Source organism: Cololabis saira, chromosome 5 (genome assembly GCF_033807715.1).
Source record: "Cololabis saira isolate AMF1-May2022 chromosome 5, fColSai1.1, whole genome shotgun sequence".
NCBI lineage: Eukaryota > Metazoa > Chordata > Actinopteri > Beloniformes > Belonidae > Cololabis > Cololabis saira.
Window position 1 is genome coordinate 25,119,314 of NC_084591.1, and position 18,872 is coordinate 25,138,185.

At 39.2% G+C, this 18,872-nt stretch overlaps 1 protein-coding gene across 1 annotated transcript in view; it reads left to right on the forward strand.

Annotated features, from left to right (window-relative positions):
* Positions 1 to 18,872, forward strand: part of si:dkey-246g23.2 (solute carrier family 66 member 2) — a 93,994-nt gene that overhangs the window by 6,288 nt on the left and 68,834 nt on the right. The window contains exons 2-3 of the mRNA XM_061721325.1: positions 1,502 to 1,775; positions 2,654 to 2,787. Coding sequence (XP_061577309.1) covers positions 1,567 to 1,775; positions 2,654 to 2,787 — 343 coding nt within the window. The 5' untranslated portion in view covers positions 1,502 to 1,566. The remainder of the gene's footprint in view (positions 1 to 1,501; positions 1,776 to 2,653; positions 2,788 to 18,872) is intronic.

Here is an 18,872-nt window from a genome sequence, read left to right on the forward strand (position 1 = left end):
TATGAGCTGGGCTAGGCTTCAGCAGACCCCTGTGAACCTGTAAAAGATCAGCAGGCATAGAAACAGAAATGCATCTTCTAGACAATGCAAGAATGTGTCGTAGTAGAAGAAACACAGATGTTACTGATAACGTGAACAATGGCTCTGCTGTGTTGGGAGAGTCTCAGGAAGCCGAGACAATTTGATAATGAACCAGCACAGACAATACCCAGATCCTGAGGGACGGGAGCCGACCGAAATTATTGCATCTTTATTTCGATCACATCTGATTTTACCGCTGTGAGATGCCATTATGTTGTCTTTGGAAAAAAAGTGTATTGGTTTAATGTTTCACTTGTTTTCCATATTCTTAAAAAACATGTTTATATTTGGCCATTTTGACCTACTGTCCTCTAATCTTTTTATTTCTTTTTCTTTTCCTGGACAGTATTCTGATGTGAGGAAGGGCAGGAATTTAAACCAGGCATAAAGCACACTGGTTCATATATAAGAGGCATTTAAATGTAATCAGCTTAATGTTTTAATCCTATTCATCCCTTAGGGAATAGTTTATTTCAGACCCAGCTGATGACCTCTGGTTGCTTCATTATAAGGGAAATATTATAACAATATGTTTTGTGTGGCTTATGTGTGGGTGAAGTGACTACAAACTCCTAAACTCTGAGATAACACAACCCTGTCAGGATGCACAGAAGTAAGTGATACATATCGTTCAATGAGAGTTTCAGATTTTCAAGGTATTGTGACATCACAAACTAAGATCAGCTCAATCTTTCCCATCATTAACTCCACCTAATGTCACATCGTTCTGCATTAGCTGCAACTCTTCATTGGGGAACCGAAAGCTGTAACACTGACTTTAGAGAAGCACACCCTTCCTCTGACGGTTGTGTTGAACTGTAGGCAGCAGGGAGGACTCAGAAATGCAGTGGGTCCCGATGGGAAATAGAAGAGTGTTTATTGAATGTAAAGGTTAGCCGGGGCCCTCGTTGAGGTCGTCGTTCCTTGAAGGCAGCACGGGTGGAAGCAGGATGACTTCTCCTGGGAGGCCGGGTGGGCGTACTAAGCTGATGGTTAGCCAAGAACCAAGGAGAGATGGTTAGTCACCGTCTGAGTCAAAGAAAAACATAAACAAGGGATGAATTGCTCTCAAGATCCTTCCAGAGTCGTGAAGAGCCCGGCTTTACCGTCACTTAACAGGAGCAATCAGCAGGTAACTGTACTAAGCCAGTCTGGGCCTTATGTGGCTGCTCAGATGAAGTAAAAGTATAATTATAAGCAGGTGAAGCCAGTCAACTCCTGAAAAGCTGCTGGTGAGAGACAGGAGATGGGGCTGGATGCAAGCAGGGGGGGACCTGGTGTTAACTGGCTACTTTTGTACCGTATATCTGGTAGTTTGACCACAACGTGTCACAGATATTTCATTAATATTTATGCTAACAATAACTTGAATTCCCGTCCCTAAGATAATTTTTTATATTGTCATTGTGGTACCTGTCAGTTTCCTAGGTGCCCACACGAGACCTCCTGAGACCCCTCCTCCTCCTTGGGGATTCCTTCGGCGCGATGGATGCAGAGGGGTTTCTGCAGGAGGAGGACTTGGAGGGCTCATGGTCCCTGATGTCCCTGCTGGCGTCCTCCCTGATGGTGTTTGGAGGGGCCGTGCCGTATGTCCCACAGTTCAAGGAGATCCAGAGAAGTAGCAACACTGAGGGCTTCTCCACCAGAGTCTGTCTGGTTCTGCTCGTAGCCAACATCCTGCGCATATTCTTCTGGTAAGGCCGAGAGACCTTTGAGATGTCTCTCTAATTTCATTTCATTTCATTTCATTTTATTCTTTATTTCATTCAAAAAACAAAACAATTTAATACAAACACAAATACAAATGTTCCTAACTTATGAATGAAAGAACAGAACAGAAAGAAGAAGAATATAATCTGATCTGCCCCTTTCACAAATAACATAAATTAATAATAATAAAAAAAAAAAAACTAAGTGAATAAAAACAACTAAAATAAAATTAAAATAACATTAAATAAAATTACCACCGCCTACGGGTATGTCAGTCAAACTCAACATTTTTCGTTATATTTCCTTAACATACAGGTTTTAATTGTTCTTTTGAATGTAATGTTTGATTTGGATTCTTTGTTTTCTTTGTTCAGATTGTTCCATAAATTGATTCCTTTCACAAAAACACAACGATCCATCAATTTTGTCCTTTTTATGAGCTTTAAACATAATTTGCAGAATACTATGGTCTACTAGTTCATGAAATTTCAACAAATTTAACTGAAGGAATAATGGATTTGTTGGATCTCTATATCGTTTTCTACTAATTATCCTTATGGCTCTTTTTTGCAGAATGAAAATTGATTGAATATATGTTTTACAGGCATTTCCCCAAACTTCAACACAGTAGGTCAGATATGGAACAATCAGAGTGTTATATAAAATGTACAATACTTTGTTGTCCAATAAATAATTTCCTTTTGTGTGGTATTGTTTTAGAGGATTAAAAGTGAAACTGAATAATGTATTGTCCGTGCTGTGTGGTGTTTACAGTCCTTTCTGGTGTTGCAACTGTTCTTCTATATAAACTCTGTTTTGAAATCCTCCAAAGTCATTGTTTGTTTGTGTTTTGTCCGTACAGGATAGGGAAACAGTTTGAGGTGACCCTGCTGCTTCAGAGTGTGGTGATGATCCTCACCATGTTCGCCATGCTCCACCTCTGCTGCGCAGTCCAAAACGCCAACCAAGTGAGCACCAAGCAGCACCGGATTACAGGTACTGTAGGCAGCGTCGCGCCATAAACACGTCGACTGGCAGCTGCAGTCAGTGATCATGAGCTTACGACTGAAACAGTGTCATGTAAATGCGTTACAAATCATTTTTCCACCAGAAAAATCACATTTCCATCTGATCAATTGTCAGTGAGGTATTCCAATCTGGTTTTTTGCCAAAAGAGGGAGCCATTTCAAAAGCTTCGATAGCAGCCCTGCACCTGTGAAAATACACTACTTTCCAATTATTGCCTTCTTTATTTCAAAATCCATTGGCCTTCATTGAGTAATTTTTATATGCCTTGACAGTAAACGGCTGATAATTTGCACAAGTAATGGTGAAGCTGAGTGTAAAGAAAATAATGGTTATAGAAAATAGAGATAGTAGGAAAACAAACACATGTTTAATGAATATTTGGTTGCAGTAATGTTACAGTTTGTTCTGTCTGTCAGTTTATTCTGAGCCTGACTGTATGTATGTAATTGTTGATGTTGTATTATGCAGATTTTGAGGACTTGCCTTCCTATTGGTCATGAAAATATAGTACCTCTAATATAACACATTGTGGGATGTTGAAAGCTTAAGGTTTGGTCAGCAGCAGTTTTGGTTGAAGTTTGGTTTTATGGGGAAACTTCTAGAAAGTAAATGCAAGTCAAAGAGATCCTCTAAAATGATAGTGTGGACTGAGGAGGAAGGACTGATTCAGAGTTGGGATGCAGAGCACGGGTGTTTGAAAAAAATGGCAAATGATTTGTGCTTGAGCTTTTTAACTTTATTTAGATTTACAAAGCCCGTTATCAACCACAGACAACGCTACTTATTGTATATGAACTGCATATATATTATTCTTTCTCATTTTCTCTAAAATCACACATTAGTAAACACCAGGAGCGATGTAGGATTCATTATCTTGGCCAGAGGAGACTCCTACCTTTTGGTTGGAGGACGATCCATATTCTGATCCACAGTTGTGTGTGAGTGTGTGTGTGTCGATGTGTGTACATGTATAAGTGAGCGATTCATGCCTTCAAGTGCCATGGAAGTCAGTTCATCCAAGATTATTTTCTGCATTGAATCTTTTCTTATATTCCTTATTGTGTTTTTTTTCCAGATGCTCAAGTTGATAGGGTGACATAAATTCAATCTATGTACAATTTCTTTTTCTATTTGATCAGTCTGCAGAGAGATAGCGATTGATGGAATCTTTTTGTTTGGATGCAATATTTCTAACATAAATCGTGGTCATTCATTTTTTATTGATGGATATGAATCAAGGAGAATATTTCTAACAGAAAACCAGAAGATGTTGCTATTTGTTTTGGTGTGAGTGAAATATCTTTTGTTTTTGTTTTGTTGGGAGACAGTGGTAATGATCATTTTCATTGAAGACATCTGTGTCTCTCATATCTGTGCAGAAAGAGCTGCTAAATTACCCATCATCAACCTGCTGCTGCTGCTGCTGATGATGATGAGTCGCAGCTCACCATCGTGCGTGCGTGCGTGCGTGCGTGCGTGCGTGCGTGCGTGTACAGTATATCTGTCAGGAAGAACTCAATTACAAGGGACCGTGTTTAAGATGCATCATAACATGACCACCCCCCCACTGGCTTTCAGTGTAACCGGACACTGAAAGCCAGAGCCATGGGTGATGGTAGGGTACCAAGAATAGATTTAAACTGTCATCGCCCCTGCTGCTTATGCTTCCCTCTATTCCTCCACTTGGAAGTCTTTTTTAAACAGATCAGGGTCACGTTTATATAAAATAACTGTTTGTTCCCACGATGCACATTGCCGCGGTTTCCAAATATGTTGGTGCTTTTGTTGCTCTTTCATTTCCAATTCTTTCTCTCTGCCACTCTCCAAGGGCTACTCTTTGTTTCTGTCATTTCTGTACCTATTTTTACCTCGCCTGCTTTTTCGCACCTTGTTCTGCTGTTCCTTCTCCGTCCTCACTCCTTGGTCACTCTGTCGTTGCTGTTTCGTCTGCACCAAGCCCTTTATCTCCATAACTACTTATTTGCAGACGGACATTTGAGACTTAGACACTCTTGAGTCAATATTGAGGCCATCCCAGATCCAGTTTCCTGCATGCCAACACCTGTCCACTCACTTTTCTAATTTTCCAGATCATAAAGCATAAAACATTAGCTGGGAGAGGATACAAAGTACAGCTTTATCATCTGTGAAACCTGTATTTATGTATGTGTGTGTGTATGCATGCATTTATATATATATATATATATATATATTATTGTGTGTGTATGGGTCTTTTTGAATGCTGCACTGCAGAACTCTGCCCTGCATTTTGTCAAAGGGATTCCAGTGAGGTAATGAAGTCTGACATGCTCTTTAAATTCACGTGGAATCCACTCTTTCACCATTCCTCTAACCTGCTGCTTGTTATGCGTTGCTGCAGTGTTTCTAAATGTTTTAACATAATCGCTGATAACAATTGCATTTGTGCAGTCTTAATTCCACACCGCTCTACTGTAGTTTCTTCTCCATGTTACTTCTGCGTAAAAGGTCCTTTACAAGGCGTTTGCCAAGTAATAATGCCAACTCCTTTGTTAGTGTGTCCTGACCAAACAAACAATAGTGTCAAAGTGGAACCATGCTGGTAAACTGAAATAGTGTGATACGTTAACAATGAGTTCTTTTCTTTCACTACACTCTTGGAAGCATGCTTCCTGGTGTAAAATTGGTCTTTTTTATTTTATGTTAATACTTGACTACTGCACTTTATTTCTTGTGTCTAGACTGAAATTCTAATGATTATGTAATATCATTGTGTTGCTACGCAAACACAAATAAAAAACTGGGAGTTGAAGCATATAAGTTGTAGAAGCAAATGTTTCTTTGGGACTGGTACGTCCCAGGTATGAACTTGTGCCTTGGTGTGATCTGATCACAAGTGGATAACCCTTAGTATGTCAGTTCATGCCTGACGTCACTGTGTCACCACTTCTCCCACATCCCTGTTCTACGTAAAAATGAATCTTTGCAAGAATCAAATGTTAGAACCCTGTACAAGGCCAGGTTTGAAAACGTATAATCCGCATATGTAAACATAGCATATAATTCTCAGATTAAAGTGCACTGGCCATCAGTCGTATAAAATAAATGAGTGGTGAGTAATGAGTCAGTGTGGTCACCTAAACACCGTTAGAAGAATATCAGCCGCACCCTCAGGGAATGTGGGTAGAGAGATGTGAGAAACGTTTGCAGCTTGAATGCCTCTACGACCTGCACCTTAGAGATATCCACTCATGCTTAGATCCCCTAAGACGCATGTTAATGCCAGGTTTGAACTAGCTCTTGGTTGACTCCACAACTGAGTTTCAACATGTTAATTGACGAGCCTCTTTAAAATTCAGGGTTTACGTCCTCTGTGAAAACCACCACGCATGCTTTTCGCTTCAAACACACATCTATATTCGCTGTAAGGAAATCCGTTTTATTTATGAACCCCAGAATTCCACTTTTATCGTCTGCTTATTGTTTGCTTTTTTCTTGAAAGGCTTCCCATTGTGAGGCTGGAACAGACTTTCCTAGTTGTGTCATGAACTGAGTTTATGGCCTGGCAGCACTGAAGGTAGCAGACCTTGATACACATAAGATCCTGATCAGAAACTTCAGGCTCTTATGCTTCTTGTGGAGGACCTGGGTTTGTGTGTGACTGTGTTCTTGCTTACTCTACAGTAACTATTTATGCTGCTTTAATGCACTGATGATGCAGTGGTATCAGCATGAAAGTTCAGCAGAAACGAAGGCTGTTTCTGATCTGCGTCAGCATTGTTACACCGTCCATTACAATTTATGAATGGAGGGGAACCCTCAAATGCTTACAATAGATCATCTCGAAGGGTTTTTTGGTGATATTTAAACATGACTTTTAGATTCAAAACCAAAAGAAAGGTTTGATGACTTACAGACTAAAACTAGAGCCTGCGGACCACAGCTGACTCTTAATAATGGTTCGACACTGAGCTGAGTCAGAATTATGACTTTGCCGTGGCAGACTGTGGCTGCCTCAGGGTGCCACATTAACAGCCCTGACCTTATGATAGAGGGATTAAAAACCTGATGGGGTGCAGGCAGAGAATATGTTTAAAGGTGAATGTGACCGCAGGCTTGGTGCAGTGAAGTTTGCAAGCAACTTTGAACAAGTGTAAGTAGTGGAATACAAAGCATCAGCAGGAAATTCATTTTGGTTCATTTCAGAACTAGATTTAAGTAACAGTGAATTAATTTCAAGGTCAAACATTGTACAGATGAAGCTGCATCCTCATCTACTGGTTAAAGGGGGTAAAGCACAAGATATGTATTTTATTCAACACAGCTCTGATGCAGGTTTTATTTATTTATTTATTTATTTTTTATTCAAAATATGTTGCTATTTGTTTTGTTTTTTTAAAGTCCATATTCATGCACTTAAACTCCACTATGTGAGTCAACAATCCTGATTAAGGACTCGGTTTGTGGGAGCATAATTGGTGATTGCCAGACTGTAAACCAAAGAGAGTCTTGATAATAAAATCCTTAAAATCAGGATTTGAGTGGCGAACAGTTTCCATTTGTTCTACAAGACCTCAAAGCTGAAAATATATTAGCATATTTGTTGATTTTTGAAATGTAGTGCCCCTGAAATCAGCATTTATTTTTTCTCGTCACCCACACCCTCCTTTTTTTCTTTTTGAAGTTGTTTTTCTTTCCAATTATTAACTGAGGCCCAGTTTATTTGATTTTACTTTTAAATACTTGTTCAACCAATCGGTGTCTTCGTGGCACTAATATTGTTGTCAAGCTGTGAAACAGGCACTGCCACGCAACAAGAAATGGATAAATATTCAGATTGTTTTTCTTTTTATTAATATTGCATTAGTGTTCTCCTAAAACTCTACTCTGACATCCAGGGCTGCTACAAATATTATTTAGGAGCATATGACTAAATGTTCCACCCATTGTTTAATTAAATTTTTATTGCCCTGCAATTTAAAAAAAAAACAAAAATAAATTACGAGTAAATCAAGTATTAAGGCTCACCAGCAGGACACCCTAATTTAATGTCATTCTTTCAAACCTAAGAGGAGGGTGGTATGTTTATTGAAATATTAGGAGGCACAAAGAAACAGTGGGTGACAGCAACATTGTTGTATCACACTTTTTAAATTAAACAAGTTGTTATATGTTAAAATATTCAGCCTTTGGGGGCATTTTAATGTCCAAGACTTCCTTACATGGCTGTCACATTTAAAATTGTGTTTTACAATCAGAATGCACATATTGCACAGATTCACACATAATGTGAACTGTAGGGGAATGTCGTAGTTATTTTCTTAATTTTCACTGCTGTCAAGACATGAAAGCTAGGCTGGAAAAAGAGAGAAGAAGGGGAGTTGGGATATCATCCATTCTGTCAGGCTCTCCTCCAACCACTCCTCCTAAAAACAAATTGGTTCCTACCCAGCTGTGATGTGGGTTTGGTATGAAAAATGCAATGTGTGATGAGCAGGGCATGGGGGTCGGGTCAAATCAGATGCAGTCCGGGACCCTGTCCATTATACCATCATGTAATGAGTGGGTGGTGCATCTATGTCGATCATCTCCAACCCTCAACAGCACTGCAGGGGGACCAGCCAGGTGTCACACACACACACACACACACACACACACACACACACACACACACACACACACACACACACACACACACACACACACACACACACACACACACACACACACACACACACACACACGTTCCCATTTCATATTCAGCAACACACACAGTGTTCTGCTTACTTTCATGGTGAAGTGTTTTTCATTAAGCTGCTGATAACAGCAAAGGTTAATTAGCAAGTCAAATGAAGTCGGGTAGGTACGAGGTGCTTTATTAGCAGCCGAGCACATTGGATTACTTCTGCATGGTATTTAAAAAAAAAATTAAGATAAAGTGACATGTCTCCAAGGGAATGTTTATTGAGATAATTTTTTTGCTCATTAGTTGTCACAGAAACTCCAGAAGAGAGGCAAAATTTTTTTCTAAAGTTTTGTAATTACCTTTTGGCAAGGTTAATGTTCTCAGACCCTGTTTTGCCTGGTGTGTATGTGTTTGATGCGGTAGAAAAAACATTATGTCCTGCACCAGCATTAACACAGGTCTACAGCCTATTGCCCAGACATAAAAATAGCTTTCCCATCTGGGACCAATTCTTGGATATAGAACATGCAAATAAAACATGCAAACTCCACACAGAAAGGCTCTTTCGCCAACCCCACCCAGGGTGTGGGCGCTGAAGTCATGTGGGGAAGTAAACGCGTCCTCAGTATTAGAGCTGGGTATCATCACTGACCTCCCGATACGATTCCAATACACTAGGTTCCTAAGTCGATACGATTTCAGATACGATTCGATATCGATATTCTAGTAACAATACCAATTTTGCTTTGGCAATGGAAGGGATTCTCAAAAATAAAAATAAATCGAGGGGCACGGTAGCGCCCCACCCTGACTGGTGAAAAGAAGCGGCCTCATCACTCCTCAAGTAAGGACGAGACTTGAGCTTAGTGTAGGGTCTCCAGGGGTTGGTAGAGGGAGAAATGCCCGGGACTGACTTAGGTAGGAGCACTGGGTGATAAAATGGGTAAAAAAATCTGGATTAAAAAAAAAAAAAATATATATATATATATATATATATATATATATATATATATATATATATTTTTTTTTTATTTTTTTTTTTTCTTAAATCGATACTTGGATTTATATATCGATAATCGCTCCTACACATGTATATCGATAAAATATCAATATTTTTAACCCACCCCTACTCAGTATATCCCAGGGTTCATGACTGAGGTAAGAATTGAGCAGGAGATCAAAACAGTGGTCTGGTATGGCGCCTGTAGTGAAGCAGACCTTTTTACCAGTATGTTGTAGTGAGGAGAAAGTTGATCCAAAAGGCGAAACTGGCTGAATTCAGACATTTGTCGGTCTTGGAGTAGAGTCACTGGTCCTCCATGTCGAGAGGAGCCAGTTGAGGGGGTTTGGGCATCTGATGAGGATGCCTCCCGGACACCTCCTTCTCAAGGGGTTTTGGCGTACAACTGGGAGGAGGCCCTGAGGAAGACCCAGGACACGCTGGAGAGATTATATTTCTCAGCTGGCCTGCACCTTGGCATTCCCCTGGAGGTACTGGAGGAGGCCTGGGCCGCTGTGCTTAGGCTGCTGCCCCTACAGGGCAACCTTGGATAATCAGAGATGGATGGATGGAATTGATGGACGGAAGGATGGATAGTTTGACTGCACGGCCATCAGATTGTGTGTAAATGCTTATGTGCACGCATGTGTCAGATGTATCAATTACGATTTCCATATATGAATGAATGAATTATCATCTTTATTTTGGTCTTGTACACATTTTTTACAAAACGAAATGAAAAAGTAAAATAAACATTGCTTTTGCCGAAAAGGTGTAGGCTGAAGCCGTAGCTTATAGTGCCTACCCTTTTTCTCTTGTGATCAACTTAAATCTGAAACATTAGCATTAATCCGTCATTAATCAATGATGGTCTTCAGACTAAATATGTGTATGACTTTATAACACTGAATAAATACACAAAAAACAGTTTCTTCCATGGCACCTGGATTATTTGATGTGATAATGATAGTTTAATAATGAAATAGGCAGAATTAATGTTCTGAAAGTGTTCTTTAATGGCCTCTCTCATCACAGTAGGCAGCCGCAAACGAAAGCACGACTGTTTGTTGTTTAGGTGCACTTCCTTTGCTGATTACACATTCACATGTTGCTCATTGTTTGTGGTCTCCACAGCCTCTGCAAGAGCTTTTCAGGTGGTACGTGTGCTCACTGGGACTACGTCCTTCATGTTAAAAAAGGACAATACAACCGTTCCCCTTCCTGTCTTGAACTGCTTCAGTGTGATTATAATTATTTCCTAAAACTCACTCGCGTTAAACAGACAAACTAAATCTCTTGATAATTTTATTAATGTCTTGCATGGATTATTGGTGGGGGATTTTTCCCGGAAGGGAATGACCAAATCCCAAAGATAAACAACGGTGTGGTGTGTGAATGCAAAAAGCACTCATTAGTCACCTTTTTTTACTGCAGACAAATCCCTGTATTTGCTTCCTGCTCCACTGCATCCCTGATGTAAAGAGCAAAATTGTCCAGTGGCATGTTCTTTGCTTTTAATACACATTTGTCCTTGACGTTTCATTGTCAGGGCTACAGCACAAGAGATAGCGATGGCCGTCAGGTTTAAGATCACTACCTCATTACTGAGTTAAACTGAAACGAGCTTGGCCTCGACCGTTCGTCCTGCACCCTCTCACAGCTTTCCTGCTCTGCGTGTTGTCCTCTGATCAGCCCTGATCAGAGGGAATGTGATGGAGTCAGACTTTCAAAACCCTCAGGCTTGCTCATTAGGGGAAAACTTTCTGTCTTATACTGCGTCTCTCATACGAGGACCTAGAGATACACATATCCTTGTTTTTATGGAAATATCCACATTAAAAGAATTCATCACTGTTAATTGGTGTAATAATGATGTTGCTGGGGACATTTATCTTCTTTCAGTCACTTCATTTCGAGTCACTTAAGAGTTTGAGATGCAGTGTGTTACGACTCAAGCTTGTCATGAAGTTAATAACTCAAAAAGTTTTTAGACCCTGAGAAAATTCTGACGAGAATACAGCTGTACGAGAATATAGCCGTATCCTAATTGGAGAACTACTCTGCTGTGGGCTCTCTGCCATCCGAGAGGCACTTGACTCACTCACACATCTCTGACATGTCTCCTTGCTCACGTACAACATCAGTGCCTGCAGAACTGTCCTCAGACCCAAACGCAAGCCACCATACTGCCTGGCGTTGACAGAACTTACTAGATGATTCGCAAAGTCACTTAGAAACTAACAAAACTGAAAAACAGCAGGCTGCCAGATATGTTGTGATTGATTGATTGATTGTCTTATAGGTTGTTTGAGTTGTGTTCCTGCTTTTTTTGCAGAAGAAATCTGGTATCAGGTAATTTTCTGAAGAGCCCGAAATAAAAATGACAGTTTTTCAACATTCAGCAGAATACTGGATTCATGTTCAAGTTAAATTTTTAGATGGTAGTTCATTTCAATTTTAAACGAGTCATATGAAGCAGGGACCACGTCTAGGTTTACACCCTCCTCCTGGTATTTATATTCTTATTTGTCTTGACGTTGGAGTTCTTGTTGGAAACTAAAAGACGTGACAGTTTTATTTGACATTGAGAAAAGTTTTTTTCTCCCATTACTTCTTTTCTTTTCTCCTCATTTTCTGACATTTCTGAACTTTGTTCATTCACTAAAACTACACTTTCTGATTTTAATTTCCTTTCACTATTTCAACCCTATTCATCTTTCTCCATTTTTCTCCATTGTAAACTGTTGAAGCACTAATGCATCCTGGAGGCAACAGGACTGTTGGGGATACTGTCTTTTCATCTGTTTGCTATGGCAAAAAAGCAATGGAAGCAAGTCAGCTGCAAATATTTAAAATGACGACAAAAAGACACTGGAGACTGGGGTCTTTTTTAGAATTTGAAAAAATGTGGGGAAACGTTGCACAGATCCTTAAGAGGAGGACAAAAGTATTTAAAAGGTGATCCAGTCAATACAGGTATCTTACTGAGACGTTTTAGTGACACTGTGATTCAATCAATCAATCAATTCAATCAATCGTGCATGTACTGTATGGATTTTATTTATTCATTATTTGTTTTGCTATCAAGTGTTAAATTTGGTAACAATTATGAGAAATGTTCAGTATTGCTCAGAAATGATACCCAATCATGTCATTTGTAGCATAGCATACTAACTCTTGCAGTCATCATGATTGCAGTAGTGTTTTTCTATGACTTCACTGTTTAGAGGTGTTAAGGGATGCCAGCTCAAAGAAAGACAGCATACATTTCAGAAAGCAGAACCTATTTTAATATAATATTTAATATTTAATGCTCAGAATTCTATTATTTTATTCATCTTGGTATTGTGAGGTAAAAATAAAAAGATGTCGACAGTATTCAACCCCATAATAAAGTAAAAGATAAAAATTCACAGACAAAGGAAACAAAGCAATGTAGCTGACAGTGGTTGTGTCAAAAACCACTTCCTAAAGAAACCCAGGGGCCTCCATGGTGCCTGTGAACTATGCAGACAACTATGCAGTGGGTTTATCAGCTGAATTAACTTTTGGACACTACTGTGTCATTTCATCAGCGTTGTTCATGGTCCCATTGTTGTTGGACGGATGAAGCATAGCAGATCCCCTCCAGCTTATGCATCATTCCATTACTGCATAGCCCTATTTTAATATCTTCTCAAATTAGAGTAAAAATAGAGTTAAAGTCACGCAGATGTCATCTGTGTTACTTATTACTTTCTTCACTTTACAGCTCATAAATGTGTCATTTTGTATCACTAGTTTGAAAGAAAAAAAATCCGAAGCACATCAGATATTTTCACCATTTACACTTTGTGAAAATGTTATTAGGCATAAAACTTTACATTTTTAATCTGATGTTCATTCAAATGATTTTGATAAGAAGATGAATTACAAACAGTGATGACTGAGACGCGCTGCTACCGTACCAGCAAGACACCGCTGGCCTGGAAGATACACATTTACGTTAATGGTATGTTAACAACAGAAAATACTTCCCTTCATTTAGAATCTGTAATTAACTTTAAATGTCAGACTGTTGTCCGGCTACACCACCTCCTGAGGAAACTCCATAATCACACAATCTGGTTTACACATAAACAGTAAACGTCAATGTGTAATTGTGTTGTCGTATAGTTTTTTGGTACATGTTTGCTTCAATATAATCACTGTTATTAACAGGCTTTGAACATTTTAAACTATAAAATAAAGTTCAGCATACAATCAGAAGTTAAATGGCTACGTACATTTGTAGCTAGTACAATGCATGACGGTATGGATCATTGTAGTGACCGTTAGCTGTGCAGTTTACTTTTTGTACTGTGGGATATTTGTCTTTGACTGAGCTTTGCATGGGACTTTATCATTTTAACTACATATTGAGACAATGCTACGAAACGGTGACGATCAAATATAGTGGACTACGTCCCAACTGTGGGTGTTTTCTGACACGGCCTCAAAGAGAAAGAGCATCAGAGGACGTTCCATCCAAGTAATGGCTTTTAATGAGACGCTGCAAAGCTAATTACTGTAGACCGTGGGGAACGGGAGGAAATGTTTCTGATTTTTTTATGTTGATGGCGGCGGGGGTTTCTCCGTGTGGTGGAGCCATGGGGATCCACGGTTAAAGTGCCAGCAAGATAGTAAAGTTGACAGTTTTTGCTTTGTGCTAATATTGAATTATCTTTGCTTTTGCTATTAAAAGATAAATAACAAAACATCACACGGTCTAAGGTTTTATGCTACTTAAAGTTGTACTTTTTCCATATATTTCTAAGTATTTATATTATTTGCCTCAATATTTGACATAGGCTCTATTGACTCTATTCATTAAAGAAAAGAAAAACTTGAGGAACATTTATTCATTTATTCGTCCTTCTCACAGCATCTGACAAAACAGATTCAATGCTGTTTTCCTCAGTCAAGCTGTCTGCACTCCCAGACTCCAGCAGAAGTGATTTTCAATTACAGATAGAAATACAGGGTTAGACAAAATACCATGAATTTAAATGACAATGTAAATATTTATTGAGTTTGTCCTCTTTTGGTAGTAAAACTTGCTTCAATGGTTTCAGGAATTACGTAAAGGTTTTGGATAATAGCCTAGGCGTTTTTAATCTAGTCTTTAAAAATGCAATCCATCTACCTCCCACCCCTTCAAAACATTCAAAGAAAACATCTCAATATGACCCAACACAACAGTTTCAATTAAAACAATAAAGTAACTGAATGAATGTTTAGTGCAACTAAGTGAGGACATATCAGAATTCCTGCAGCTTTTGTCCCACATGTGCTCCGAGCGCTGAGCATTGTGTGATGGAGGACGCAACATGTAAACATCAATCAGCAACAACAGACTCAAACAGCTGTTATCTCTTCCATTTTGAACAGTTTCTGTTCTACTTCTGTAAAAAAACCCAAGTCAATACGGTCTCACAAATATGATGCTTTTTGTTATTGTTGAAACAAATGACACATGGTGTGTGTTGTTTCCGAGGGCATTCATATGAAAGACACTTTAGTCATGGACGTATACCAGTAAATTGGATCTTTTCCAAATAATTTGCACATAAAATGAGGCTCTAAACGCAGCTGGAGAGAGGCGGCTGTGGTCGGGGCCGCCTCACAGGTCAAATCACTGTTCTGGTCTTCAATTCATTCTTTAAATGTTTTAGCTGTAAAATAAACAAACTGTTGGCCAACTGACACTGATGAATACCCCTTAGAAGTTAACCTGCAAGTCATCATTTTTACCTCAACAAATAAAAACCTTTCAAACCGTTATGAGAGTGCCCTCGAGCTTCACTTTCCAGGCCAGTTGATTTGGATCGAAGGCTCCTTTGGGCGTCTTCTGTTTAGAAATTCTTCCAGTTCAAGGAAAAAGTGTGAAGATTTGTGAAAACAGATGCAGTTCTTCCATGGGTTTACTATATTATTTACTGTTCAATATTGATAGGAAAAGAAAAGACGGTAATTGCAGATCTTTCACACACACAAGAGGCGCTCGCTGAACTACAAGGTTAAGCCTCCATCAAAATGGTGGAACGATGCCACCAAGGGCCCGGAGGTGTCGTATCCAGAGATCTAATTCAATAATTGAATTTTTAGATGTTTTATTTAAGACATCGTCTTTAAATTAAGTACCAGATTTGACTGCTATAACCTTAAACATCAGAAATAATTGCTTTTTCGATGAGAAACTTACATGTAACAGCTGGCCGAGTCCCACAGTTTTACATTTCCATCCTGTCCTCATGCTGAAGCTACACATTTCTCCTTTTAAACAAAAATGCATTTCTCTTTCCTTTGATGAGGAAAATATGATATGGCATCTTTTATTCATGAGACGGATTGTTTTTCCAACTGTGCATTCCTTGCATTCACACTAGTATGTTTTCATTTGAAACTTTTGTCCATGATACCCTTTTGCATTCACACAACTCCAGCAATTTTGTTTTCCATCCATCCATTATCTATACTCGCTTTATCCTTTGCAGGGTCACGGGGGTCTGCTGGAGCCTATCCTAGCTCATTACAGTTGAGAGGCAGGGGATACACCCTGGACAGGTCACCAGTCCACAACCATATATACACACACAACCATGCACACTCACACCTACGGGCAATTTAGAACGCAAGCACGGGGAGAGCATGCAAACTCCAACAAAATGACACATTACAATTGTGTTTTTAAATGACAATCGTGCAAGCTTTGGCCAGTCATTTACTTCTAATAATGCTGTTACAGTTACCATCAAACTTGAATGAATGAATAAATCAATTTATTTCAGAAAATTACCACAAAAGTAATTGATAAACAGTATACAAAAGAACAATCCCAAAAAAGATATAATTATTCACCAGTATTAGCTCATCGTCACAATATATATTCATATATAAATGTGCACATAATAGAAAAATGATATAAACAACATTTTCAATTGAATAAACATGTAAGTATTCATACCTTCAGTTATGATATTGATTGATGCAAATTGTGTAAAAAGGGGTATGAAGAAGCAAAACGTATTTATTCATACCCCTTCTCCCTCTAATTCCCCTTATTGTAACCTTCCTGTTTGATTTATATGCTTATATCCAAAATTCATAAAAATAGATAATTAAATAAATACATACATATATACATGCATATATGACATGTATATATACCCACATATACACATCCACCCAGATATCTATGTTGACAGTGAAAAGTAATGTCAAAGGTGAAGGTATACATGTTGACACCTTTTTGAAAACAAAAAATCCACTTAAAAGTGACACGAAATAAAAGAGCTTTTGCTTCATTTACACACAGGCCATGTCACACATTGCAAGCTATGCTGTGAAGGTCATGCTGTTTGATCGAAGATCTTTTGACGTAGACACAATGCAATTTTGTAGCGAATAATAGCCCTGCTTGTCCCCTGGCCTTGGTTCCAATAGTCACATTATCTTTGATTTGCACGTGCTTATCTCTCGAGGAAAAAAGCCATTCTCTGATAATGTGCCTGCTCTACTAGCCACAATAAATACCCGGACCCTTTTGGTCCCCTACGTTACAATATCCTTATCTGGACCTTCCGACTCTTTCATCTGGTCAAAAGCTGATCATTATCAGACCAAGGCACTTTCACAAATAAAAAAATAAATAAATGAAAAAAACTTTGATTCCTTTGAGTGTTCAACAGAAAGGAAGCCAAGACATAAAACTGAAAACAGAATAAGTTGTAAAAAGGTCAAGTGTGCATTTAATTTGATCTCCTACTTCTCTGCCTCTGGCGTGCTGTTCCAGCAAGTTCCAGGATGGGTCCAGCTCTGTAGCAATGCTTTTACTGCCATACCTCCATCCTCTTCACTCTTTTTTTATACATCCTAACCACCAAGGTCACTGCAGCTTGTCGCTCTGTCCAGTTATCATCCATTACTCACACAAGTCCCCTCCCATGGTCCACTGCGCCTGTTCTTTTCAACAATTCAAGCCTCTCTGAACCCATTTTTATAACTGCTGTAATCAGCGTAGTCAGAAAATGTGCTCCGTCAACAGAGCAGTCACTTTTTAACAGTGTGTCTGAAGGAGGGACCACTTGTACAGTTTTGTTCTTCCATTTGGCAGTTTGAGTGATCCAAGTACATTTTCAAGCATTTAGCTTCTCTTAATGTACAGAAAATATTCGTGAGTGTTGCAGAGGTCATTTACAAGCAGTTTACCTCCAACTGCTTTGCTCAATTTCTAAACCAGTTTATTTTTTCCAGCCTGTTGGTGTGGTGGTTAGCTCTGCCCACTCGCAGCAAAAAGGTTATCTCAGCCTCTAATATGTGGATTTTGTATATTTCTTCAGTGGTTCGATTTCAAATTCAGCCAAACTCCTCCAACAGACCAAAATGATTAATGATTCAAATTTCAATCAGTGAGTGCCAGTGTGCATGGTCGGTTGTCTTTGTGTGAACTTGTGACATGTCCAAGATGTACCAAACTGGGTATTGGCCAATAACAGCAGTGAGGCTTTCCTGCACCAGCAGTGATCCAAAAAGGGATTCAAAATGTAAAGCCTTGATTTAAAAAGGTGTCCCATATTTTCATGGATTTATTTAGTTTCCCTTTGGCCACATACGTTAATTTCTTCAGAGCCAAGCATGCCATAGCCATTCCTGGTAGCCACGTTGCAAGTGAAGGGCTATGGTAAATGGTAAATGGCTTACACTTATATAGCGCTTTCCAGCTGTATTCCTACAGCCCCAAAGCGCTTTACACTGTAGACATTCACCCACACACACACACATTCACATACCGGTTGTCGGCGGAGCTGCCATACAACCGCGCTGGCCTGACAACCGGGAGCAACTGGGGGATTCAGTGTCAGGAACTAGGGTTCGAACCACTGACCATCAGGTTCATGGGTGAACGCTCTACCAACTGAGCCACCTTCCCCACATCTATCAGCTATCAGGGCTGTTCCACCTCAGTGCAATCACTCTCCTGGCTTGAAGCAAGAATAACTCAATCATGGATGCTAATTTGCAGCCTGGTGCCAAGTAATTAGGATGGGTACCTAGTAAATAGAGCTTCGCTTCAATATCACCATATCGGCCGTACGTGAAATTGTGTGGGTTACATTTTTCCCAAATTACTGGATTTTTTGAGCCAACATTATCACTGCACTTAATGCAGCTGTCAGGGATGTTTTGATTGGACTGATGAAGTTTTACAGGTGTCACATAGGCCTTGAATAGCCACTTGTATTGTATTGTAAAGCTGTGTGAATAGTCTGTGTTTTGTGGTTTTAAACAAGAATTTCCCCTCTCATTCTCTGTAATATCTACCTTTAAATCACTTCTCTATGCATCAAGTCTTGAGGAATTCCTCTT